This window comes from Sinocyclocheilus anshuiensis, unplaced genomic scaffold (genome assembly GCF_001515605.1).
Source record: "Sinocyclocheilus anshuiensis isolate Anshui unplaced genomic scaffold, SAMN03320099.WGS_v1.1 scaffold1409, whole genome shotgun sequence".
Classification (NCBI taxonomy): Eukaryota; Metazoa; Chordata; class Actinopteri; order Cypriniformes; family Cyprinidae; genus Sinocyclocheilus; species Sinocyclocheilus anshuiensis.
Window position 1 is genome coordinate 338719 of NW_015549642.1, and position 27262 is coordinate 365980.

The window sequence follows — 27262 nt, forward strand, 5'->3', positions numbered from 1 at the left end:
GCATGCTTTAAATGGATTAAAAGTGACAGTAAAGAGATGGGTTTAAAAAAATGCCTTTTTTTTATTTCTATTCATCAAAACATTGAAAATTCATCAGAATTCTGCTTTGCCACCACAGTATTAAATTTAAAATATATTCAAATTGAAAAGTTACTTAAATTGTTATAATATTTATCCTCATAACTTTACATCTGAATGTACATTAATGATCAGTAAGCATTATAATGGAGCATTTAAAAGTTTTAATAACTTTCTCTAATCAGTTACCAATAATAATATTTTATGAATGTGTGTTCCTGTAGATTACAATAAAACTTCTCTCAGCTTAATACATTTGGTCCAATTACTGTTTTGGAATAACAATACTAATAATAATATTAATTTAGTATTATATAGTATTTCTTCAAGTTGTATACTGTGAGCAGTATGCATGTTTTGTGCAATAATAATAGAAATTCAGAAATTATTCTGTAACAATGCAAAATAACTATTTCTGGTAACTGTTCAGCACTCACTGGTGACAAATGTTAAATGCTACAGTATGAAATTTACACCACTGCATAATTAATTGAAATTTTACATACTTTTAAAATAAAAATAGTAGGCAGCATACTGTATAGAGATGTTAATTAGAACTGTCACTGGCCACTAGGGGTCATAACACAGGTTACTCGGAAGCCTTCTAATATTATCCCTCACATGATCACCCTATTTTAAGTGTGGAAACTAGTCAGAACCAGACGTTGATAAACAAACACACACAAGGCTAGGTTTTACATATAAAAATAGTTTATAAACCATGCAGGCAGGATATATATATTCACCCACAACACGCTCATTAAAATACTTCAATTAAAACAAACAAAAAGAAGATATCCCAAAAAGAAAGAAAAAAAAAAAAAAGATTATCCATTTGTTTTTTGTAGCTCAATTGTACACTAAAGTTTAGTCTGTGGTCTTACATTGGATATGTACACGTGGTTAACCCATAACCAAAATAAATACAGGATACTCGCATACATGTTTTTAAGATAATGATAAATAATATGCAACCTTCTCTGTAAAAGGCAGTAAGCACGAGAAAGCGAGCAGGGTATGAATTGGAATCTTTAAAGGTCTGTGTCGACGGATACCTCACTACAATCAGATGAGAGGTCTGGGAAAGGTTCGCTGCGAGTTTGGGCCCTTTTAGAAGCAGTGGATATCGTAGATGGGAGAGCAGTCTGTTAAAAACAACATACAAATATATTGCACACCTCTAGGAGAGAAAAGCTGTCTTTAATCTGGACATTTAAAATGAGTGAACTGGAGTGCCACTGCCCGAACTAAACTGCGCAAAATTGGTGAAAGGGACATGCTTTTCCAACCTCTCAGCGTTTATTTTTCAAGCCCTTTTTTGTGCTGGTATGCAAGAATACAACAGACCTGAGTCCAGTGTGTAGCCTTCATACCCTGATAGCACTTTGTGCATTTGTGCTGCAGCAACAGTCAGTCTTCTGCGCGTGACACATGCACTCAAGCGGAGTCTCCTCATCCCTTTCTTGAAATCTTAAAGGATCACCTAAAAGCTTTTTAATAAATACATCACTCACTTGTCATATAAACTGTGTATCTTTCCATAATGCACTTTAAAATACCTCAAAATAATGTCCTTTCGAAGAAACCCATGACCTTTGTCTATTGTGCCATTCATTAAGCCGTTATGGTTTTTGGCAGCTGTTTTAAAAAGCATCTCAAGGTCCTCAAGTGCCATACTGATAATGGGTTTTAAAAAGTTAACATGGAGGTAGTGGAGCAGGGCTCAGTGGGCACAATCAAGCCCTCCATGAAAAGATCCAGCCACATATGTTTTTTTTTGCAATGAAAAAATTTAAATCAACTGGTTTGTTTGGACCAGGCACTGACGATATTCAGGCACACAGAGCCCCTGATCTCTTAACTGTCTTTGTAATACTCTAAATGTATGTTTTTAATAAAACCCCCAGTTCCCTGAACAACAACCCCTCCCACATCCATCTGAAGCTGCGGAATGAACTACGTGTGGTGGACCTCATGGAACATCAGTTCGCGTGGGATCTGTGTCTCCGGGCCGTACAGCTTGGACGCCCGCCACTCAAAGGCCGACACCATCTGCTTCACGACCTCGTCGAAGAAAACAGTGGCCAATTGAGAATGCAAGAGCGAGCGGAACTCAAAGGAAATCTAGGAACAGACAGAAGCATGGAATGAACATTTGGCAGAAGTTTGCTGAAAAACTGATTCCCAGACAGTCTTACTTTGACATTTATAAACCTAGGCTTCCATAAGTAAAACCCATAAGCCTTTCAAGACAGACCTAACATAAGCTCTGAGGTTGTTAAATGGCAGTACAAAGTGCCATTTAACAATGAGTGTGAAAGTCAGTGTGATGACTTATAAACAGTTAAACTCCAGAGGCAATGAAACTGATTGGTGGATCTAGTTTCAGCATTGCAGCAAAGTCGATGTTACCATTAAATCTTCCAAGCAGTGTGCTTTTGTAGTATAGCATAATCAAAACACAAAACTCTAACTGATTCATTTACAGTATTAGTAATGCTTCATGGGATGAGTAGATGTTTTATTTCCTCATAATAAAAGCCACCTACACAGTGTTTTTTTTTTAATTAGTTACAAATAATTTCTGATTTGAATCAAATGTTGTAATTCATAAATGTTATGGCTCATCTCAAAGGTGGTTCCAGGCTTAAAAATCTTTACTTTTCTGAAATGTAAGAAAAGGTGAATGGAATTCAAACCTCACCGGTTCTTAAGCTCAAATGCAGTTGCATGATACGTGAGAAGGTTTCATTAAAAATATTTGTATTTCAAAAATGAACAAAAGTCTTATGGCTTGGGTAAGTAAAAGATGACAAAACTTTAATTTTTGGGTGATCTTTAAGTATGAGCACTAGTTTTAGTCTTGGAAAGCACCCTTAAAGGGACAGTTCACCCAAAAATGTTTTAACCAAAAATTACCTCATGATTTTCTCACCCTCAAGCCATCCTAGGTGTATATGACATTCTTCTTTCAGACGAATACAATCAGTTATATTAAAAAATGTCCTTGCTCTTCCACGCTTTATAATGGCAGTGAATAGTGGTCAAGATTTTGAAGTAAAATAAAGTGCATCCATTCATCATAAAAAGCACTCCACACGGCTCCGGGGGATAATAAAGGCCTTCTGAAGTGAATCGATGCCTTTGTGTAAGAAAACTATCCATATTTAAAACTTTATAAACCGTAATCTCTAGCTTCCACTAACTGCCGTACACGTGTTCACGAGAGAGTGGCATTCCAGCGGATGACGTAGGTGTAGCGTAATTCTCATTTTTGGGTGAACTATCCCTTTAAATATACTTAATATTAATATTTAATATTAAAGTTTAAATATACACCGCAGTCCAGCTTCACCTGAGGATGATAAACCAGACTGTGCTTGTAATACTCACAGCAAAGTCAAGGGTGCATGTACGGGGGTAGCCAGGAAGTCCGGGGCTGAAGCGCCACACCGTCTCCAGGTGACTGAAAAGTTTTCCTTCAGAGCAAGATGCCTTAAGATGCAAAAAATAAAAAACAATGCTGTTAAAAACAACTTTCAGCTCATACACTAGATTAATATTATTAACAGTATTATAAAGTATTGGTCTGCCATCAGTCCATAAAACAGATCCACTATAATTGATGTATATACCTTAACCAAATGAGGGCGAACTGTAGTAACGAGGGAGGTGTAGTTCTCTACCACAGGAGGAAAACCCACAGTCAGCTTGGCCTTGCAAAATCCAGAGCGGCGGAATATAACATCTGAGCGCTTGCACCAGGGTACGAACAGCAGGTAGTCTTCTACTTTGGCCACAACCTCATACATTTCTTGCATTGAGTACCTGCGTGCCACAGAAAAGACAGTTAGCCAAGATAATACAATAATGTCCTATGTGCAAATGACATTAACAACAAATTATTTCATTTTTGTATTGGGAGTAGACTTCTTAGGGGGTAGGATCTTTCTAAGCTGGTAAGTAGTCATTCAGCAGACACTTTAACTCAAACTGACTTACAGTACACTGAATACATTGGAGTAAGCCAAGGTTAAGTACTCAAGGGCACAATAGTGATTGCTCATAAACTTTCTGATTACCAGCCCTAAGCTTTAGTCATTACGCCACACCACAGACTGCAGTTATAGTATGAAGAGTGCAATGACCTTTTTTTATTAATTTAACTTTGGAGTCAACAAAAGGTTGTTGCTAAAGTTGAGAATGGATTTAGTGCTGTCACTGAAAAGTTTCTGATGGTCGATTCAGCCAACCAATCAGATATCACAGCACTCTATATCAGTGTGGGATTGACTCTGCTGAACGCCACTGCACAATGGAATCAAGACAGAAGAAAGGTCAAACACTGTTTGTTTACAGTCAGCTTTGTGTACACAGGGTCCAACAGAGGTAAACATGGACATATCTTAAGTTTCAAGGTCTCATTTTGGAGCATTTTAAGACCTTCAAGTTAAAGATATCAGATAAGATCAAATTTTCATAGAAAACACTCACAATCCATCAAATATGATCTTTTCAAAAATGTCCTGACTACATAGGTGCTCAGTTCTGTTCCTGGATATGCAAGTAGTTATTCAGTACACACTTTTATCCAAAGCTACTGAATCAGTACTGATGGTACATTTATTACAAGGACTTTCCCCTAAAGTAATGTAGGATTCAGTGCCTTGAACAAGGGCACAGTAGGAATGGGGCTCCCTCTTTACAACCTTCTGGTTACCAACACTGTGCCTCTAGAGCAGGGGTGCCCAAACTCGGTCCTGGAGGGCCGGTGTCCTGCATAGTTTAGCTCCAGCTTGGCCCAACACACCTGCCTGGAAGTTTCTAGTATGCCTAGTAAGAGCTTGATTAGCTGGTTCAGGTGTGTTTGATTAGGATTGGAGCTAAACTCTGCAGGACACCGGCCCTCCAGGACCGAGTTTGGGCAGCCCTGCTCTAGAGATCCACCTTCCTGTAGAATCTATTTCCAACCTATTCTCAGTCTAGACCAGGGGTGTCCAAACTCGGTTCTGGAGGGCCGGTGTCCTGAAGAGTTTAGCTCCAACCCCAATCAAACACACCTGAACCAGCTAATCAAGCTCTTACTAGGCATACTAGAAACTTAAAGGCAGGTGTGTTGAGGCAAGTTGGAGCTAAACTCTGCAGGACACCGGCCCTTCAGAACCGAGTCTGGGCACCCCTGGTCTAGACAATATGACCACCGACCACCTATAATCCACCCAATGACCGTCTCATGTGTGCCACACACGAACATGGCAATCATAGTCCAAAAACCATCAGTTTCAATCTGATTAACTGGCATCTACATAGTTCTTGGCAGTCTGGGCTCATCATTCACCTGAAAATGAAGCCATGTTTACAAGGATGCTATAACAAGGCTTCTGAGGAAGAACTAAAGACAAATAGGAATTAGCTTGAGCACTAAATGTTAAGGATACAGAGGTAAATTAAATTAAATATCAGCTACACAAGACTAGTTGCAATCCTGCTCTTGAAGACTATTATTGCATCAGAAAATGCACACTTTTCTCTGACACTGTATGCAAAAAAAACCGGATAACATGCTGCATGTCAGAGTCTGACGTGTGCAAGTGGATATTTTACTATTACATAAGGACAAGGAAATTATCAAATTTAATAAATACACGAAGGAACCATAAAATTTTAAAATAAGCAAATATAATTAATTGAAAAGCGGGAGAACTGTGAACTAGGTGGTTCATTTCAAGTTTAAGTACTTGTTTAACAACACCCAAGTGAGTTGTTTTGGTTGTTGTTAGTGTGTCATAGGTCAAATGAGTTTGTCCGGGAATGCATTTATGGATTACACCTGCATACCTATAGAACATACTTCATAGAATATAGACAAGTTCATCAAATTCTGTATGTGCACATGCACTGTATTAATGTTAGAGCTAAATTCTGCAGGACAGCTGATCTGAACTGAGCACCCCTGCTCTAAAATTTCAGGCTTCAGAAGTGGTTCCCAAGTAACTTGTGATGACGTGTGTAACCGCTACTGATCTATACTCCAATAACCCCAGATATCTAGAAAGCTGACACCAGATATTATTCCCATGCCCTGTTACATAAACAACATTTGCAGGGACACCGGGACTAAAGTAATCATGGGCCTCAATAAAAATTAAAAATAGGAACAGATCGTGCACCATATCCAACCTTGTTGGGAACATACCCAATAATATGTCTTTCAGAGTACTCCTTTCTCTTGTTGAAGAACTCCGAGAGGTTGAAGAAGCTCCTGGCTGGAGCCACCACAGCATGACCTTGTTGATAAAAACAAATGCTCCTTTCTGACCTAACCTTTATTTAATTAGGAATAATCGGGATATATATACACACATACTTGGTTTGCCAAGTATGAATCTAATCAAGTTAGTGTTTTTAAGCATTTTACATTTATTCCAAAATAATAACTCAAGGTAGTAACAATTTAAACAATGTATTTTATTTGTAAACTTATGTTCAGCTATTCTTTTTAATAGTTAACTTTTAACTATTCTTGAATTTTTTTTGGATCATCAGTCATCGGCTCGGTAAATATTGCTCAAAGACACAGAGATTTACTTTAAATTTCACCAAGCTGATTACTAAAAACTCCCACAGATCATGTTTTCATGCCATTTTGAGTTTCACGTAAAGTGCTTATATCTAAGTGTGTGAGTTGTTTACTTTTTCAACAAAACCAGCAGGTAAAGTTACAGCGGGAGTCCACGTCTCTCGCCTCCCGAGCCCATTGAATTTTAACCTTTTTTTAAAGATTAAAAATGGTAACAGATCGCGCACCATATCCAACTTTATTGGGAACATACCCAATAATACGTCTTTCAGAGTACTCCTTTTTCTTGTTGAAGGACTCAGAAAGGTTGAAGAAGCTCCTGGCTGGAGCCACCACAGCACGACCTGACACAGCCCTGAAGAGGGGCGGCACCCGGGTCATCAGAATCCCACATGAAGACAGATATCTGTTGACAAAACAGGGTGAAAGCATTCAGCAACAGCATAGACACTGTACAAGACTTTGTGTACTTGTAATGATTACTGCAATGATTTAGGCCCTATTTGCTTGTTGGATGTCTTAAGATAGCAGATGTCTCCTAGGAGTCAGATAAGAGCAGAGAGAACATATGAACCACACAGATAGCTGTGTGCAATTAACAAGATTAGGACTCTTAATTAAGACAAAGCTTTTTATTTTCCAGAGGATTAGTAAAAATTACTCTTTGGGCTTAATCTAAAGCCAATAACATGCATTTTCAGACTAAAATAGACTAGACTACTGCAAAATTGCCAAGTTTCTATGGAGTCGTCCTTTGTGGGCCGCACACGAACATATAGTACAACCACTCCATTTCATGAAACAACTCTTTTGAGGCAGTTCAGTAAGACTCACAAACTTTTGAACTACCAGTTTGAATCAGTCTGACGAATCCTTCATTAAATAAACACACTCACTGAACTGCAAGTTATCATGACTTTCAGTGATGTCTGTCTCAACTTGAATCAAGTTTTGCGTAATAAAGTTTGTGTTGGTGAAACTTAAATCAGTATTTTTAATGACTAGTTGTTCATATGTTATAATAAACTGTAAAAATTATATTTTAATAAAATAAAAAAATAATGTATATAAAACAGAATACTATAAGAAACACTACAATACGCACATCCTCTACTAAATTTGAGGCATCCCTAACATACAACTGTACAATTGTTAAATTATATTATAGGCCTAATTCTTATGAGACACATTATATTGTTATGTTTGAAGATTTGAGCTGGCTAACGACAGCTGTCAACAACAGCTAAGTTAACAGAAACCTTTCTAAAATGCAAACGGCATGTGATAAGTATGTGTTGCCTAGATGTAGTTGCATAGAATTTACACCTTTGTGTAAATTTTATATGCACAATAGTGTGTAAAAATGTAGGATTTAAGGGTTTTCTGTATTGTTTTCTTTGTTATGCACTGGCTAATTGAATTTGCAGAGGCTCTGAATGACAAGCTTTTGAAATGCTAAAGAGGAGCTTTAAAAGCCAACTGTGATGCAACCAGCCTTACGAATTAGACTACACAAGCAATCCACAATACAAGCTGCTGTGCATTAGAAAGTGTATTTCTTGATTCACACAGTTCATCATTAACTACAAAACTTTATGGAGTAGTGCAATCATGCGGCGGGACCAGGGTTAAAGGAAATATAGGATAGGCAATAGGCATCCCGTGACATGTTCACCTGCCCTCCATTTGTCAAGACACAAATCATAAGGAAAGCATGATCACTGACCACCACAACCAAATCAAGGGCAGTAGTAACACTCCATCCCATTAATATTTGTCGGATCAATCACACACACATATCTGAAACGCAAGGGGATGAGGCTTTGCTCTATAAATAGCACAATATCTCCTCAATGGAAAGAGTTGCAGCCAAATTCATTCATGTCGGCACAAGCGCTGCCAAGAGCTGACAAGTATGGTGTAACTATGACAGCCGACAGTGACGGAACAGACACCATCAGACACTTGACATGGCCTTAAGCCAAGCAGTTATAGCATTTGGCTGGCCAGCACTTGGTAGGGGCACACCACGTCCCTAGCCACAGGTGATAAACGTCACAGCTCAGCTTGTGATGTCACATATGCCGCGGACTCCTCTAAACACATACCTGCAAAGGTGTTTGAAAAGAATTGCTAATGAAATCTTTTGTACTATACACACTATACGATTTTTGCACTATATATGTACATGATGGGTGCCAAAAATTTGTTTGGCATTACCCTAATAAAAATCATTGCCTAATAAAAATCATCAGATTGCATCTGATCTGCAGCTATCTTAAAGAAATAACTAAATAAATAAATCTGAATTAACACCAGCTGTATGCAGTTGGTGACCAGCTTTTCCAAAAAAGTTAAAGTCCTACATTTTTGTTATTTCCCCTTAAAAGCATTTGGTTGCATATGAGTTTAAAGCGATATTAAATAAATAAACAAATAAATCTGAATAAACGCCAGCTGTATGCAGCTGATAAAAAGTCATTCAAAAAAATAAGAAAAGCCCTTAACAGATACACCTGGTCAATTACATAATATCTTAACCTTGCCACTGTCACTTATTATCTGGCAACCATTTATGTGACTCCCTCCCACCCACTCCTAAAGTTAGTTTTTTTGTTGTTGTTTTTTACACGTTTATTTGAGCACGTCATAAGTTTTAATACACCGTTGGATGATAAATAAAGGCTTTATTGACACAAAGTTGTCAAGTTTGCCTTAAATTCGCTCCACTTGTAAGAGCGAAACTAACCGTCCAACTAACGTAAGCAGCTCGCGAGTTACTTCACTAATCAGTTCGATCTTCACATAAGCGTTCATAGACAGTACGAAACATTAAACCGTCGTTAATTACCTCACTCCATTCCTGCCCGGTGTTTCTCGACTGGCTGTGGACGGTAAGTTTCTGATACACTCAGCTACCGCTCTCCTCAAACACCGGGAGCCTCTCGCCATCTTCACTTCACCTCTCTTTCGCCTCCCCCCGTCGAGAACTCTTTTCCCGTCTCGAAGACCAGCCTTCTTGGAGACCCGCCCTAGGATCTCATTGGCTGAGGTTACTTTTCTTGGCCTCTGATTGGTTCAGTCTTCCGTCCGTCACATAGTGAGCCTACTGACGTAAGTGTTTTAATTGTGAAGAGGGTTTGCGTGCGCAGAATTGTCACGGGATGCGGGATTGGGTTGCCCAGGCTGCGCGACCTACAGTGCATAGTTAGTAAAGGTTAAAGCTAAATTTGTTTGAGCACACAATGTAAAAGCATTAATAAGTTTGAAAAGGATAAAATACGTTGAAAAAAAAAGGTTTGGAAGAAATACCTTATTTAGTTTTAAATGCAAATGTCTGTCCCTTATTAAATCTCTTGTGAAAGAAAAAAAAAATGCTGATCTCTTCCGTCCGTCACATAGTGAGCCTACTGACGTAAGTGTTTTAATTGTGAAGAGGGTTTGCGTGCGCAGAATTGTCACGGGATGCGGGATTGGGTTGCCCAGGCTGCGCGACCTACAGTGCATAGTTAGTAAAGGTTAAAGCTAAATTTGTTTGAGCACACAATGTAAAAGCATTAATAAGTTTGAAAAGGATAAAATACGTTGAAAAAAAAGGTTTGGAAGAAATACCTTATTTAGTTTTAAATGCAAATGTCTGTCCCTTATTAAATTTCTTGTGAAAGAAAAAAAAACTGCTGATCTAAACTGACTTAGACTGCTTGCCATTACATAACTGAAATTGCTATTAAAATATACGTTACTCCTGATTCAGTTTGGAACATGTTTTCCAACAATGTATTTTCCAAAGTGAGTGGTCTCCCGCTTGTTGATAAAAACAAATGCTTTTTTTCTGACCTCACCTTTATTTAATTAGGAATAATCGAGATACTTGGTTTGCTTCACACACTCGCTCCCACTTAAAAGATATAATTACTTTGTTACGTCAAAATAAGACTTAAAATGGCATGAAAACATGATCTGTGGGAGATTTTAGTGAGTTATCAGCTTGGTGAAATTTAAAGTACATCTCTGAGTCTGTGACCAATATTTACTGAGCTTTGATGACTGATGAGCCGAAAAAAAATCAAGAATAGTTAAAAGTTAACTATTAAAAAGAATAACTGAACATAAGTTCACAAAATATATTGTTTAAATTGTTACTGCCTTGAGTTATTATTTTAGAATAAATGTAAAATACTTAAAAACACTAACTTGATTAGATTCATATTGGCTTTAATAAATAGAATATTGATTACACTGTTAATGTAAAAATATAAAGTAGAATTTATGTATTTATTTTGCTTTTTCTGATAGTGTGCGTAATGTTTATTTGACCAAGAAAATGTGACTGGAGACAAGAAAACTTTGAGGATTTTAAATCATTAATTAAGGTAACCTGTATCTTGGAGCCTCTAACAATGCACGTACAAAGAAATCGTACAAAATCGACTGTACTATAGCTACATTTCTCAAGCAGAGCGGGGGGTATACTAAAAAGTGTTGCCATTTGCCATTTGTGTTGACGCCTAGTCTTTGTGCTGTGCGCATGCGCATTGTTTGCGGCGCAGGGAATCGGATGTGCAGTCAAAGGCCTTCCGGTACTGAGGCTCACACAACAGCACGAAAATGGCGCAGATCGCCAAAACACATGACGGTAAATTCATTTTTCAAAGTTTATTGAAGAATATATCAGATTTTATCGTCCATGTCTACATTGCAGTTGGGGTATCTGTTCTTTTCTAGTCCTAAGAAGTGGAATTAGCGAGAAAAAGTAGAATTAGGCCAGTTTGAGGCTGTGAATAGAATATGGCGTCTGATCGTTGAATTAAACCTAGTCGTGGCGCACATGAGAAATATCAACAAATATTATATCCGGAGATTTGTATTTTGATTTATAGCAGAGTTATTTGTAACATTCATTTGCAGATATACGCTGTAGTCGATAGGCAATTTTCTGTTTTTATTGCATAGAGTTTGAATGTTAAAATGTTACGCTTGTTAAATACTTGTGTATTGAAACCAAAATGGCGTTGCAAACATGCAAGCGAACACAGACCAAAACTTTACCTTTTGTAAGGTCGTTTGTCTTTATAAAAATTCAAATTGAGCGATCTCTCTTTAAAATTATGAATTGTATTCATTGTCTGTTTGTTTACCGTGCTTATGTAAACACTTACGTGTGTGGATAATTGTCCAGTTTCTCGCCCCTCTGACGAAGTGTTTATATTATTAGTATTTGTTATATTTTTATATTACCATTTTGTATTAGTGGATCATGGAGAATTGTATTTCAATTCTTGATTGAGTGTAACTTCTGTATGTGTGTGTATATGTAATAAATGAGGCATATATGAATTATTACTCACCTGTTTATAGGTATTTTAGGATTCTGATCTCTGGTTGTTGTATTTTTCACTTAGACATTGAGGCTCAGATCCTGGAAATCCAGGGGATGAAAGCCGCCCTGGTGGAGGGAGCTGAGCAGGGGGTTGGGCTTGATTCCACTGGATATTATGACCAGGAGATCTACGGAGGCAGTGACAGCCGCTTTGCTGGATATGTGACTTCAATTGCTGCCAACGAGCAGGAAGATGTAAGTGATCTCATAATACTTTAAATAGTTTTAGAGGAGCCTATGTCAGCATGTGTAAGTACTGCATGAAGGAGTTTCTGAACCCAAATATTTTTATTTCAGGATGATGATGAAGATTCATCCACAAGTCTGCTTGGACAGAAGAAACCAGGATATCATGCACCGGTTGCAATACTCAATTCCATTCCTCAGTCAGATGAGCAGGTAATTAACAGATGTTATATCTTCAAGTTCCAATAATTTTTTGTTTAATGAAGCTTCAATTTTGTATGTGTTTCCCAAATGCATTTGAGGAAGGATATAAAAGAGAACTGTGATCATACAAATTCATACTTTTTTTTTTTTTGCCTATCCTGCAGTATGATCCCTTTGCTGAACACAGACCACAGAAGATTTCAGACCGTGAGGACGAGTACAAGAAACGCAGACAAAAGATGATCATCTCCCCAGAGCGTCACGATCCATTTGCTGATGGTAAATTTTACACCACCATTCTCCTCGCAGTTTATTTTATCTGTCCATGCCGATCAGTATTTACTCTGCCCATGAAGTTCCGGTCCAGACCAGTTTTTTTGTTGCTTAACCCTTCGAACACCACCCAACAACTTGCTCCCTGGATTCAACTGACCTGTAAGACCAGGGCTCGACAATAAGGACTGCCCGATAGCCCAGGGCCAGCGAAAGAAACTTGGGACAGTCGATGAATTTGTCACTGGCCCGATCAGGCTACTGCTGTGTCGCCACAAAAGATTATCATTTGCATGTGTTTTTAAGCCTTGATAATTAAAAAATTCAAAGCGATTTTTAAAGCATTGAAGCAAGACGCGAAAGACAACTTCATTCAGTACTCGCGCACTGTTCTGTGTGCACAGAGAGACACGTCTTGCGCTTGAACTGACAAATACATACAAAAATGTCAAAATACCGGCCTTGGCGAGTAACTTTGTAGCTTTAAAAATGATTAATCTATAGGCCTATTTAATTTATACAGTGTAGTACAGATATACCGGTCGACTGGCCATTTTTTGTTTATTTCAACAGTTTTCTGTTCCGGGCTTGCACACAAACTGCACTGCAATCATTTTCCAAAATGTCATTTATGTGGAAATATTACGAAGTGTGTAAACGGCCGTTAACAGAGAGCAGAGATGCTGAAGATGGACGCAAAGAGGGGAAAATACTGTAGCAGGCAGATAAGGCTGCACGATTAATCGAATGCGATTGTCCTGCATATCTTGTCAGTAAAGCCGGTTCTGTAATCAGTAGTAAATCTCCAGAACGTGCTTTCTGATTGAGCAGCATTTACTACACAGCCATAGTTCACTGACAAGCTACGCAAAATCGCATGATAATGAAATAGAAGAAATCGTTCTGCGATTATTTGTTTGTTTGTTTGCGTAGCTTGTCCGTGAACTACAGCTCTGTGTAATAAATGCTGCTCCATCTGAAAGCACGTGAAAATACCACATTTAATAACGTTTTTACTCCAAACTCACTTCATAACAACAGTCGAGTGTTTTAAATAAATCCTTCTGTGAGATGATGTGGCTTCTTACACAGAATAAGGCACGCAACATATTTCATAGTATTCTAAGCAGTGATAAAGGCTATGTCGATTAGCACTGCATTATTATAATAAACATTATAATAAGACTAACTCTGATAAACCATATATTGTCGTAGTCATGTTTATTAGTCAAGTTGAATCAATGAAAGCAGTTAAATCTTCTGATTATTGCGCAACCGCTATAGGGATTTCCTGGATTTCTTCTGCAGGGCGTATTTGGAGTTTCTGCGTGAGAGCGCCCTCTGGCCTTCAGATGGAGATTTACTGCTGATTACAGAACGGTGCTTCACTGAAAGATACGCATGACAATCGCAGCTTCTGCCTAATTGTGATTTATCGCCTTTGCGATTTAATTTCGATTAATCGTGCAGCCCTACAAGCAGAGCAAGATCACTGTTCACAATGTACGAAATATTGGAATAAAATAATGAATTGGGGGTTTATACGAATGTATCTCTGTGGGGAACTGACTGTCTAAAGAAAAGTTTACATGGCGTTTTTTTTTCCCCCATTTGCCTCTGTGTAATGCATTTAAAGTTCATAAGCACAGCGCTACTTTGTTTATAGTGGTAACCAAGGAAACACTCTATGCTGCTGTTCCAGAAGCTCCACCTGCTGTCAGACATCTGCAGTTTTTCCTAAAGCATAATTTCATTTGTATCTTTGTTCTAGATATTCAGTTGTGCTATTGTTTGTAATTTATTCATTTGTTCTTATTTACTGACTGTTCAGTTGTCTTTAATAATGTTTGAACTTTATATTTGTTAGGCTAGTAGTTTTTGCTGTGGTATCGAAATTTGAATTGAAAATTATAAAATTTAATTGGCATCTAAAATCTTGGTGTCATATAAGCTTATCTATTAGATAGTAGATATTAGACCTAATCTAGATCTAATAGTAGATATTAGAAAGTTGTTGTTTTTTTTGTGGCAGGACCAGTGAAAATATTGGCAGGGCAAGTAAAAATTTAAACCACTGGGCTGGCCCAACTGGGCCAGTAGAAAAAATCCTTAGTGTTGAGCCCTGAAGACTCCGTAAGACATAAATCGTTTACTGGGGTGTGCTGAGAACCAGTTATTTTTGATTCAGAGTTTTAAATGAGTTGGGCAGCAAAGGTTTTGGGAGACAGTTGGTTGGGTGGTTTCATTTGTCCCATCAGGACATAGGTTGCAGGTAGGTGTGTTGTTCGAAGGGTTAATGTTTTTTTTTTGTTTTTTTTTGTGTGTGTGAAACAGGCAATACAATAGTCAGACACCTCAAACACATACATTTTTAAGTTTAATAATGCCAGAGGCTGCAGTGTACATCGTTGAGCAGTTAGTGTCAGTTTTCTTTTCACTTTTCTCTTGTTCCATAATATACTCTATATATTTGCCCAATGGCATGTTGGCTAGACACCCATGATGTGTCAAAATCAGTAATATTCCCAAAAAGACTCTAAATAATCTTGAGCCGCCTGTGGACAAACTTTACAATTTACTGTGGTTCCCGGTTGTAGTTTGTACAAATCCTAGTGAAGCCAAATTGAACATCCAATAAAATGTTTTCCAGCCATTTTAGTATCTTTAAACCTATGGCCTGTGGGTGCTCATACCAGTACAAATTAGCAAGGAGTTTAGGAACTTCAGAACGTGTTACAACAGGCTGCACGCACTCAAACTGCATCAGTCGGGGTCAGATTATGGGAGGGAATTGATTCTGGATCAGGCAAAACATCTTGCATGTAGTCCCAGACAGAGGAAGCTTTACAAAACTGTTGTGTAAATGTATTTCTATTTTATTATCATAAAATAGAAATATATCTATTGAAGAATCTGTGTACCAAGATTCCACAGGCCCATACTAACTGTCCTTAATTTCTCTCCTACAGCAGTACTGCTATGCCAGTCCTGTCTGCACTCTCTTAAGGGTGCAGCAACTCGTCCTGTGTAGGTTATGGTCAAGAAAAAGCAGCGTGTTTATCAGATAAATCAAGACCGTAGTTGGTAGTTTTGCTCTGGTGTGTGGCCAGAGGGTCTTTCAGGGGAATCCATAATGGTTTCATGAAACTTTTTTTTTTTTGAAGTTGTATATTGTTTTAAAGCCTCATCAAGGACAGATTTTCTCTTCTCAACTTCATGTCCTCCTTTCCCATTTTAACTTTTCATACCAATTCATCATAGATGTATATTTTTTTTAATGAAACCAGATGCACAAGTATGCACAAATGTGCATTTTAAGTTAACTTGTTTCTGATTTAAATTAAGATTTTATTAGAATTCCCCAAAGTGTTCAGTGTCTCTGGCTGCAACACGTATAGTACAATAAATTATTTTACAATTTTGCAAAGTGTTTTTTTCCCCTATTTGTGTTTAAATGAGTTACAAGAGCAGAACAGGTGGTATGCTATTGTGTGTGTGAGTTCAAACCCTTTTCCAAAGTGTTACTAATGGTAAAGAGAAATTTTCTAGGCTTCTTTTCTGCCGGTTGAAGTCTGACTGCAGAGGGACCCTTGGCACTGAAAGTGTACGTATTCTGGAGAGCACAGCCCAGGACCCTGCATCAGTGATGGCTATATCCTCTCCTTATCTCCTCTTAAAAGCAACTGAAACCTCTTTGTACCTGCCTGTTCTTAATGTATGACTGTATACTAAGAGTGCTTAGCTTTTATTATCTAGGGTTGTTTTGTGTTATGAGAGGATAGTAATTTAAACATTTAAGGCCATCTATTCAGGGACAGTTGACTGTAGTGCTTTGTGTGTGAAAACGCTGGTTTTGAGACTTACTTGGCTTGACCGTCTCGCATCTTGTTGGTGCTCTTTCGCATAGGGGGCAAAACACCGGACCCCAAGATGCAGGTCAGGACGTACATGGATGTTATGAAGGAGCAGCATCTGTCCAAAGAAGAGGTAGTTAACGCTGACTTTTAGTAAACCTGAAATGTTGATTTGAAAGAAATGTAAATTAAGAGATGTTCCTGTTTGACTAAAACATTCAATGTGTTTTCTCCAGAGAGAGATCAGGCTGCAGATGGTAGAGAAAGCAAAATCTGGAGAGCTGAAAGCAGTGAATGGCTCTGCTGCATCTCAGGCTGCTGGGGCTAAACGCAAACGACGCTGGGACCAGACAGCTGACCATACCCCCAGCAACACCACACCCAGAAAAGTGTCCAGTTGGGACCAGGCAGATGGAGGTTCTGATGTGAGTCAGTTTTTTTTAATAGCACTAGGGCTGCAACTTACGATTATTTTGATATATTATTTCTTCAATTAAATTGAATAAAAAAGCCAGATATATATTGCTCATTATATATAATATTGCTAATCATATTCTTCTCTTTACCCAGACTCCAGGACACACACCTTCCAACAGTCGCTGGGATGAGACACCTGGCCGTGCCAAAGGTAGCGAGACCCCGGGAGCCACTCCGAGCACCCGTATGTGGGAGCCCACACCAAGCCACACCCCAGCTGGAGCTGCCACACCAGGTCGAGACACCCCTGGACATGCTACTCCCGGCCACGGAGGGGCCACTTCCAGCGTGCGCAAGAACCGCTGGGATGAGACACCAAAGACAGAGAGAGGTCTTTTATTTTCTGTCCAGCTTGTTGTGCATTTACTAACAGTAGGTATTTAAAGCATAGTGATTTGAAATCATTTTATTTTGTGTGTTTTAGAGACACCTGGTCATGGCAGTGGCTGGGCTGAGACTCCACGTACAGACAGAGGAGATGAGTCAGTGGGTGAGACGCCCACCCCAGGTGCAAGCAAGAGGAAGTCAAGATGGGATGAAACACCAGCCAGTCAGATGGGCTCTTCAACTCCTCTGCTCACCCCTGGAAAAACCCCTCTTGGCACACCTGCTATGAATATGGCCACACCCACTCCAGGTACTAGACCGATACTGTTGGTTGTTTCGGTTGTATATAAATGCAGTGTTGTTGTTTTTTTGGGTCATTTTGTGGAAGTTGCTGTAAAGTTTTCAATGTTTACAGGTCACCTGATGAGCATGACCCCAGAACAGCTGCAGGCTTGGCGTTGGGAACGAGAGATTGATGAGAGGAATCGCCCATTGACTGATGAGGAACTTGATGCCATGTTTCCAGAAGGATACAAAGTATGTAACCATGTTAATATCTACAGAATACCTTTTCTTTCTAACTGAAAATCAATTTATTGATATTTTGCTGTTGTTAACTGGTTTTCATCTGCCAATTTACCTAGGTACTGCCTCCACCAGCAGGCTATGTGCCCATCCGCACCCCAGCCCGTAAGTTAGCAGCCACCCCCACCCCCATCGGAGGCATGACTGGCTTCCACATGCAAACAGAGGACAGATCTATGAAACAAGTCAACGATCAGCCCTCTGGAAACCTGCCCTTCCTCAAGCCAGATGACATCCAGTACTTTGATAAACTGCTGGTGAGTCCATTGTACACCAGGAATCACCAGGAAAACCTGGGAATATCGGGGTGCTTTTTAAAAATAATTGCTCATCTTTTAAAGTAGTATTCAAATTGAATAATTTTAAATAATAATAATACTTGTTATTATGAATATTCTTATTAAAAGTTATGAAAATATTTTTAGTAATAAAAATACATTTGAATAATACTTATTAAATATGTAAAATTTTTTGAAGAAAATGTGAGTGGTGCATGCTGTGGTAAAACTTGGCACTAGGAAGTTACTAGGGTCTTCCTTGTGATTGCTAGGGAGCCAACCCCCATGTCTGTACAATGTTCTGGTGCTGAAATATGGCTTATGTTGATATACGGTTGCCTAGGTGATAGAAACTACTTGGCAGTCTGAGTCAAAATAGCCCACCTCCAAGTCTTTATGGCAGCATTTACACTGCAAGTCTTAATGCATGGATTCGGTATCTGTGTTTAAATTAATTCCCGCCCAAAAGGATTGTCTGCAGTGATCGTAGAGCTGGGCGATATGGTCAAAAAATGATCACGATAAATGTCAAATCTTTATTTCTTTCAAGTTTAAAAGCCAGATTTTTGCTCCAAAGTGAAAGTTTTCCTTGACAAAATAAATATCTAAATAGATAAATGTATTTATTAGTTTCTGCATGTCCTAATGAGTGATATTGTTTCAAATCAAGAAACCGGTTTGGGTTGCCTGATAATATTAATAATAATATCACTTTTTGTCTCTTAGAAATGCACATTTGATAGTAGCTTGAGTTAGGATGCAGAGGTAAATTTTTGTTCATTATCAAAATCAGTAACATCTGTAAAAATTGTAGCAACCTCAGTTTTATATGGTTAAATTTATTCTGACCAAGGTTTTATTTATTTATTTATTTTTGAATTAAGCATTGGTCTCCCATAGTAGCATACATTTAAATCATGATAAACACAGTTAAAACCACACATATAGCACCTCAATACCATGGTAAAAAATATAACTATGGTTTTTAGGTAGCCTATTTGTATGAAAAACGGTAGTCTAATAACATTCAGTATAAATGCACACATTCTATAACTTAATCACAAATACATACTACAATTATATACCATTACTCCTTTAATAAATTTCAGTTTTGTATGAAAAACGGTAGTCTAAAAACATTCAGTATAAATGCACACATTCTATAGCTTAATCACAAATACATACTACAATTATATACCATTACTCTTTTAATAAAATTCAGTGTGAATATCCCAAATTTCTGCCACAATACCATGGTGCAGTGAGTGTTAATACAGTAAGTCCATGGTAAATGATGGCGATTTGTAGATTGAAAAGCCTTCTGACTGTATCGTTGCACACAGTGTTTCTCCTGTTTGGCTTTAAACTAGTTTAAATCACGGAGTCATTTGTGTTCATTGCTGAATTCAAGCACTGGATCTCACAGCGCTGCTTAATGCTCGCGTGACCGAGTAAACACATCTGCTCTAGTGAGCTCGCACTGCGCGGCAGTTTAAACTTTGATACGAGCGGGTAAACGGTCCGTGTGGTGCGATTCAAATGAGTCGCGCTGTTTCATTCTGCTTTTGGCGCATAAACATTATATCGAACATTTATCGGACTCTTCATATCGTTTTATCGAGGAAAATTATACCGTGTTAATTATCGTTATCGAATTATCGCCCAGCCCTAAGTGATCGCTTTACTGTGCACATGGTAGACCCTTGGGTTATGAATGGCCGTGCTATTAAAATTATTTATATAATTCACGTCGAGTGGCCATTATTATTTGTCAGCATGGGCAATGGCTGGCATGGACATGTAAATAACGGAAAATAATGGTAATTTTCATTTGTTAGGCTATTTTATCTACAGCTCGTTAGAAGTAGAATTCTTTAGTAAAATAAAGTAGTGCTTATATTTATTGAAATGAATTAACGAGAGAAAGAGAGAATGCGAGTGTGAAGCTTGCGAACAAGTGAAGCTTGTTGGTTTAATAACAAAAACAGTTATCACCTCATTGCTGAGAGATATAATGTAGCGTTTAGCTGTTGTATTTATAATATTCACAGGGCAGGGGTTGAAAACCAGCTCCTGAATGTACAATTTCTTACCAATATAAAGTTTCCATCTCAATAAAGTGCGAGTGCATACAGCACACCGGCATTAAAACACAATCTTGATGGGCAGATGTGTCGCCCTCGCATTGGGAGTTCTGCGGGGAATCAGATGTGTGTTTAGACGTAGGTTGGATGTCCAGATATTGGATATGTATCTGATTTAAAACAACATTTGGAAGTGGCTCAGATCGAATGCAAAAAAATCGGATTCCGATCGGTGTCAGATGTGAGCAAAAAATTAGATTTTTTTTTTGCCAGTGTAAATGCAGCCTATGTTGTTCTGATCCAAAGATGTGGCCTGTTTGTAGGGCCTCACGATTATGACAAAAATCATAATAGTTGTTTATACCTAAAGCCTACTGACATAGTCAAAAGTGACAACCCAGATGTCACTATGGTGTTCTGTAGCTGTGATTTATAGCTTTATAATATAAGGGTGCTAGATGTGTTCTCAATGGTTGCTATGACTTGGTTAGACAGCTTCCATGGTGATAAAGACTACTAGCTAGTCTGAGTCAAATGAGTCCACCCTCATGTCTCTGTTGTTCTGGTTCAGAGATATCACTGGTTCAATTTATTATATGGTTACTAGGGTACTCTAAATGGTTAGATTGGGCATGGCCAGATTGCCAGGGTCATATTTAAAGAATGCTTGGCAGTTTGAGTCCAAAGAGCCTATCCCCATGTCTCTACAATTTTTTGATTCAGAGATATCTTTCTCGTTCTTTTTCAGTGGAAGTCTATGGGGTGGTTCCTAGGGTGCTGTAACTGGTTGCTAGGGCATGGCTAGGAAGTTGAAATATCACCATTTATTGGCTGCTTATTAGTGAAATTGAGCCCATCCCCAAGCCTCTGCGACATTCTGATGCGGAGATATGTCTCAAAGTTTTGTCCAATGTTAAGTCTATGGGATTGTTCACCCAATTTTTTGGCCTGCTGGGCAAAGATCGTACGCACAATCACTTATCAAAGTCATAGCAGTGTTGTTCTCAATAAGCCGCATGATTTGATGCTTCATTCATGGACTTGCGACAAATGGTGCAGGAAATTTGTATGGAATTAAGAAAGTATGTGAGATGTGATGTTTTACAAACACTACTAAATATTATTAGTAATAACAGCATTAGTAGTATTATTTTTAAAAAATTGCTAATAATGATGTGCTTTTTTATTATTATTATTATTATTATTATATAAATCATAAAAACATATATTTTTGACCGATTATCCAATCTCTGTTTGCAGGTTGAAGTTGATGAGTCAATAGTGATGTTTTACAAACACTACTAAATATTATTAGTAATAACAGCATTAGTAGTATTATTTTAAAAAAAATTGCTAATAATGATGTGCTTTTTTATTATTATTATTATTATTATTATATAAATCATAAAAACATATATTTTTGACCGATTATCCAATCTCTGTTTGCAGGTTGAAGTTGATGAGTCCACCCTCAGTCCAGAAGAACAGAAGGAGCGCAAGATCATGAAGCTGCTCCTAAAGATCAAGAATGGAACGCCTCCCATGAGAAAGGTTAGTATCCTCTCTCAAACTTGATGGACTGTAACACATAATCTTAAAAAGATGATCTCTAACTAGCTCTCTCCTTTCAGGCTGCTCTTCGTCAAATTACAGATAAAGCCAGAGAGTTTGGTGCAGGACCCCTCTTTAACCAGATCCTGCCACTGCTGATGTCTCCTACACTGGAGGACCAGGAACGTCATCTCTTGGTGAAAGTCATTGATCGTATCCTGTACAAACTTGATGACTTGGTTCGACCATACGTCCACAAGGTAAGTCTACATTACATGTAAGCATTCATTTTAATACTTGGGTGCAGAAATGTATTACATTTCATGTGTCTTTTCTAACATTCCTGTTTGTTCTTGCAGATTCTTGTGGTGATTGAGCCCTTGCTGATTGATGAAGATTACTATGCTAGAGTAGAGGGTAGAGAGATCATCTCCAACTTGGCAAAGGTAAGATGGTTGACTAAATAGTAAATATCATCTTTGGTCGATAACAGCATCCCAACCGTTGTCTAATTAATTTAGAAATTTAAAGGTCTTAATGGAATCTGCATTTATTCATTCACAGGCTGCTGGTCTGGCCACTATGATCTCCACCATGAGGCCTGACATTGACAACATGGACGAGTATGTGAGAAACACGACAGCTCGTGCTTTCGCCGTTGTGGCGTCTGCCCTGGGCATTCCATCTCTACTGCCTTTCCTCAAGGCTGTTTGCAAGAGCAAGAAATCCTGGCAGGCTCGTCACACGGGTATCAAGATCGTGCAGCAGATCGCTATTCTCATGGGCTGTGCTATCCTGCCCCATCTCCGCAGCTTGGTGGAGATTATAGAGCATGGTTAGTATGGATCTTTCTGTATGTGGGTGTACCAAAAGTCTTTTACATTGCTATATGGGCCAGTCTTAAGCTGTTGTTTTTTTTTCCCTCAGGTCTCGTGGATGAGCAGCAGAAAGTGCGAACCATCAGTGCTCTGGCTATCGCTGCCCTGGCTGAAGCCGCTACACCGTACGGTATTGAGTCTTTTGATTCTGTGCTGAAACCTCTTTGGAAAGGTATCAGGCAACACAGAGGCAAGGTGAGCATGTGTTTGGTCAATGAAAAATTGACATTTTATTTGTACTATTTGCTTTCAAACTTACTTTTTGGGCTGCAACCCAAAGATTGACAGATTCTTAGTAACTAAGTTTTTTTTGTGTCGTCTCAGGGTCTTGCTGCCTTTTTGAAAGCCATTGGATACTTGATTCCGCTTATGGATGCTGAATATGCCAACTATTACACCAGAGAAGTGATGCTTATCCTTATTCGAGAGTTCCAGTCTCCTGACGAGGAGATGAAGAAGATTGTCCTCAAGGTGGGTTAGGAAAAAACCATTCAGAAGCATTAATGTAATCTTTCTAAAACATTTTAGGCTAAACTTTTTTTCTTGCACATTTCAGGTGGTGAAGCAGTGCTGTGGCACAGATGGTGTGGAAGCCAATTACATTAAAACAGAGATTTTGCCCCCTTTCTTTAAACATTTCTGGCAGCACCGAATGGCATTGGATAGACGCAACTACAGACAGGTATGTGAGATCGTCACGTGATTAGAAATAACGTAAACCATTAACAACACACATTTAACCTCAATTGTCTTTTTACTTGCTTAACAGTTAGTGGACACTACAGTGGAGCTGGCTAATAAGGTGGGGGCAGCTGAGATTATTTCCCGTATCGTGGATGACTTGAAGGACGAAGCTGAACAGTACAGAAAAATGGTCATGGAGACCATTGAGAAAATCATGGGCAACCTTGGTGCAGCTGACATTGATCACAAACTGGAGGAGCAGCTTATTGACGGTATCCTGTACGCCTTCCAGGAACAGACTACTGAGGTGAGTTACAGACTTCACTGCATCTAAGAAATCCTGCTTTGTCATCATCTTGCATCTTAATCTCGCCTGTATCTCCAGGACTCTGTGATGCTAAATGGCTTCGGTACGGTGGTAAATGCACTGGGTAAAAGAGTTAAACCGTACTTGCCTCAGATCTGCGGTACAGTGCTGTGGCGTCTGAACAACAAATCCGCCAAAGTCCGTCAACAGGCTGCTGACCTGATTTCTCGTACAGCAGTGGTCATGAAGACATGCCAAGAGGTGAGGGGTGCCATATGCACATTTCTGGACTGGACGTTTATGGATTGGTTAAACAATACTGTATACTAATATCTTGCTCTGACATTTCCATGTAGGAAAAGCTCATGGGCCATTTGGGTGTGGTGTTGTATGAGTATCTGGGAGAAGAATACCCAGAAGTGTTGGGTAGCATTCTTGGAGCCCTTAAAGCTATTGTCAATGTTATTGGTGAGTGTTGGTCAAAGTGCTTCATTACTGGTGTTTGCCAGCATCTAAGCCCTAACCCTAAAGGCTGATTTATACTTCTGCGTCGGACCTACGCCATAGGCTATGCGTCAGTTTTCATTTATACTTCTGTGTCGGTGTGTGCGTCAACGTGCAGTACACATGCAAACCGCTAGTCAGCAGTGTCCACGGGCATGTTGCTGGTGTAACCCGCAGTACCACGGCAAAAGCCGAAGAAGAAGCGGCTCGTCGGCGAAGCATTATAGCCGTGACGGCGGCAAATAAATATCAAATCATTATTTAAAACTACAAAAAGGAGACAACAACGGAACAGGAGATGATGGCATTCTTTCAATCTGCACAAGGACTTGTACCACGGCAGATCAACATTGTTTGTTATACAACTACTGATGTATAATGCTATGTAGTATAATAAATGATAAGACACTTGTTCTTTGCTTTGTTTTATTTAATATAAGAAGGTGTAACATTAAAATATATTAAAGTGCACATAAACACACAAAACTCAAGTACATATGGAGGGAGGGGTTCGTGCAGACCAATCACAGCGCTTGCGGTCTGCGTAGAATTGACGCGCTGTTAGATTTTTGGAGAGGTGCACGTCAGGCTACGGCGTATGGGTGTGCGTCTATGCGTAAGCTACGGCGTAGGTCCGACGCAGAAGTATAAATCAGCCTTAAGTATTAAACTTTGGTGCACATTTTTTCCCTACGTTTGTTTGTAGTGATGCATTCAAATTTCTATAACCAAAAATGCTCAGCCAGAACAGCAAAAAATAATTTTGAGGAGCGAAGTCATTTACTGAAAAAGTGATGCTTAGTGTTTTTCTGATTGACATTTGTGGATTGACATAACGTGGATACGCTGCAGCAGGTGAACCTGTCTCTGACTCATTTCCCCATGACCAAAAATTACCCAAACTTAATTACAGAAACTTTATTTTGCTTTTAGTTTTCAGCTAAAAAATTGTTTTTCCATTACTGTTTTGGATTCGGTGAACAAATAATTTCAGTTCATTGCATAAATTTGAGTTATTTCTCCTGCTTTGCTTTCTTTTGAGTATGAATAAGTGTGTAAATGTCCCATTGGCAGGTATGCACAAGATGACACCACCAATCAAAGACTTGCTTCCACGTTTGACTCCCATCTTGAAGAACAGACATGAGAAGGTGCAAGAGAACTGCATTGATCTAGTGGGCAGAATCGCTGACAGGTCAGTCCTACAGTTCCCTGCAGAATGTGAGCTCTTAACATTTGAAATATTTGGATAATGCCTCCTAAACACATCATCGTGTCCTTTGCAGGGGTGCAGAGTATGTGTCTGCCAGGGAATGGATGCGCATCTGTTTTGAATTGTTGGAGTTGTTGAAAGCCCACAAGAAGGCCATCCGCAGAGCTACTGTCAATACTTTCGGCTACATTGCCAAGGCCATTGGGTAAAACACAAAATCCATCTCAGTAACGCAGAATCTGTCATTAGAGGTTTGAACATGTTGATTTTTAAATTCTGTTCTTCATTCTCTAGTCCTCACGATGTGCTGGCCACGCTGCTCAACAATCTGAAGGTGCAGGAGCGTCAGAACCGTGTGTGCACAACGGTAGCCATCGCTATCGTGGCTGAGACTTGTTCGCCTTTCACTGTGCTTCCTGCATTGATGAACGAGTACCGTGTTCCTGAGCTTAATGTTCAGAACGGTGTCCTAAAGTCTCTGTCCTTCCTGTTTGAGTACATTGGTGAAATGGGCAAAGATTATATCTATGCCGTCACACCTTTGTTGGAGGATGCTCTGATGGACAGGTAAGCTGGGGAAAGAATTACTGCTTTTCACAAGAGAGTTGCCACTTAAAACATGCAGATTGTTTTCAGTAAGCCTCTATAACTTTCTGTATTTCCATCGCAGGGATCTTGTACACAGGCAGACAGCCAGTGCAGTGGTGCAGCATATGTCTCTGGGAGTTTATGGCTTTGGCTGTGAAGATTCTCTCAATCATTTGCTCAACTATGTTTGGCCAAATGTGTTCGAAACGTCTCCTCATGTCATCCAAGCTGTCATGGGGGCCCTCGAGGGTCTGCGGGTGGCAATTGGGCCTTGTCGCATGCTGCAGTATTGCTTGCAGGTACATTTCACTTCAGACATGGAATCAGCACACTTTTTTGTTATCTTTTTCATTGACTTTGTAAAGACTTATCTAATGGCAAACTGTTTATTCTACCTCAATAGGGCTTGTTCCATCCTGCACGCAAAGTGCGTGATGTGTACTGGAAGATCTACAACTCCATCTACATCGGCTCCCAGGATGCACTGATCGCACATTATCCTCTTATCTTCAATGATGAGAAGAACTCATACGTTCGCTTTGAGCTGGATTACTTCCTGTGAATAGAACTACCCTTACATGTGCACTCTCTCTTCTCCTGTATCTGTGTCTAATTCATGATTTATAGGTCTTTTTTATGTTCTCTGGTAGATTACAAGAAGTGCCACAAATTCTGTGGTCTGAAATTAATTTCTTATTAAAGAACAGAAAAATGTCCAAAAACAGAATGTCAAATGTGACGCTTTTAGGTCTTTGGATTAGACTTTTCTGTTTTTATGGAGTGACACCATGCACAGTGACCATAAAGATCGTAGCAGAGTTTCTGAGGAATGTGATTTATCTTCAGTAAATCTTTAACTTGAGACTTGTGTCCTGGTCTGTCAAGCTCGCTCTCTTGCTCAGTCACACATCTGTTCTTATTATAATGTTGCTTAGTTTGGCTGAATAAACGTTTGTGTATTAAAGGTCAATGATCTCCTCTGTCATTTTTGTTTAGCACAACCAAAAGAAGTCTTGATTTTATTCTATCTACACGTTCGGTAGTAATTTACTCTCAAATGTTGTCGGAACAAACTGATCAAGTTTCATAATTTGCGAAGTTGATTGTGGAAAGTCAGTCCTAACATTTGAATTTGAAAATCAAATCAGATTGGGCTGCAGTGTGAACTAAGACCTTTGATCAGTGAATATTTCTAGCTTTTACCTATAGTTAAATGCTTAGGCATGTGAAA

General features: G+C 38.9%; 2 protein-coding genes across 4 annotated transcripts; one reads left to right on the top strand and one right to left on the bottom strand.

Moving 5' to 3' along the window:
* Nucleotides 1–850: 850 nt before the first annotated feature.
* On the bottom strand, nt 851–9666 carry LOC107659895 (coenzyme Q-binding protein COQ10 homolog B, mitochondrial-like). Of its 2 annotated transcripts, XM_016448994.1 has the most exons (6): nt 9510–9666; nt 7003–7064; nt 6275–6365; nt 3714–3906; nt 3472–3573; nt 851–2202 (listed from the first exon to the last, which is right to left on the bottom strand). In XM_016448994.1, exons 1-6 carry the CDS (start codon nt 9608–9610, stop codon nt 2035–2037), a joined length of 717 nt encoding a protein of 238 aa, XP_016304480.1. In that variant the 5' UTR covers nt 9611–9666; the 3' UTR covers nt 851–2034. The 2 variants fall into 2 exon arrangements, with proteins under 2 accessions (XP_016304480.1, XP_016304479.1); XM_016448993.1 differs by lacking the exon at nt 6275–6365 and having other exon boundaries at nt 6912–7064.
* Nucleotides 9667–11194: 1528 nt separating this feature from the next.
* On the top strand, nt 11195–27001 carry LOC107659892 (splicing factor 3B subunit 1). 2 transcript variants are annotated; one of them, XM_016448990.1, is made up of 25 exons: nt 11195–11294; nt 12061–12233; nt 12336–12437; nt 12593–12707; nt 16609–16688; nt 16792–16980; nt 17126–17363; nt 17457–17669; nt 17775–17896; nt 18004–18201; nt 21756–21857; nt 21938–22117; nt 22217–22303; nt 22422–22692; nt 22785–22930; nt 23060–23206; nt 23292–23417; nt 23505–23726; nt 23805–23987; nt 24083–24194; nt 25305–25425; nt 25517–25648; nt 25738–26010; nt 26114–26330; nt 26435–27001. In XM_016448990.1, the coding sequence occupies exons 1-25, from the start codon at nt 11267–11269 to the stop codon at nt 26591–26593; spliced, it is 3936 nt and encodes a 1311-aa protein (XP_016304476.1). In that variant the 5' UTR covers nt 11195–11266; the 3' UTR covers nt 26594–27001. The 2 variants fall into 2 exon arrangements, with proteins under 2 accessions (XP_016304476.1, XP_016304477.1); XM_016448991.1 differs by lacking the exons at nt 11195–11294; nt 12061–12233; nt 12336–12437; nt 12593–12707 and adding an exon at nt 14640–16305.
* The last annotated feature ends 261 nt before the right edge of the window (nt 27002–27262 follow it).

Bases quoted from the DNA above. Each gene is read 5' to 3' on its own strand.
- LOC107659892 (XM_016448990.1), top strand. From the start codon at position 11,267: ATGGCGCAGATCGCCAAAACACATGACG. The intron at 21,858-21,937 runs GTTAGTATCCTC...CTCTCCTTTCAG, and splicing joins GAACGCCTCCCATGAGAAAG to GCTGCTCTTCGTCAAATTAC. The intron at 23,727-23,804 runs GTGAGTTACAGA...CTGTATCTCCAG, and splicing joins TCCAGGAACAGACTACTGAG to GACTCTGTGATGCTAAATGG.
- LOC107659895 (XM_016448994.1), bottom strand. From the start codon at position 9,610: ATGGCGAGAGGCTCCCGGTGTTTGAGGAGAGCGGTAGCTGAGTGTATC. The intron at 6,366-7,002 runs GTCGTGCTGTGG...TTTATCAACAAG, and splicing joins CCTCTTCAGGGCTGTGTCAG to GTCATGCTGTGGTGGCTCCA. The intron at 3,574-3,713 runs GTATATACATCA...TTGCATCTTAAG, and splicing joins TTCGCCCTCATTTGGTTAAG to GCATCTTGCTCTGAAGGAAA.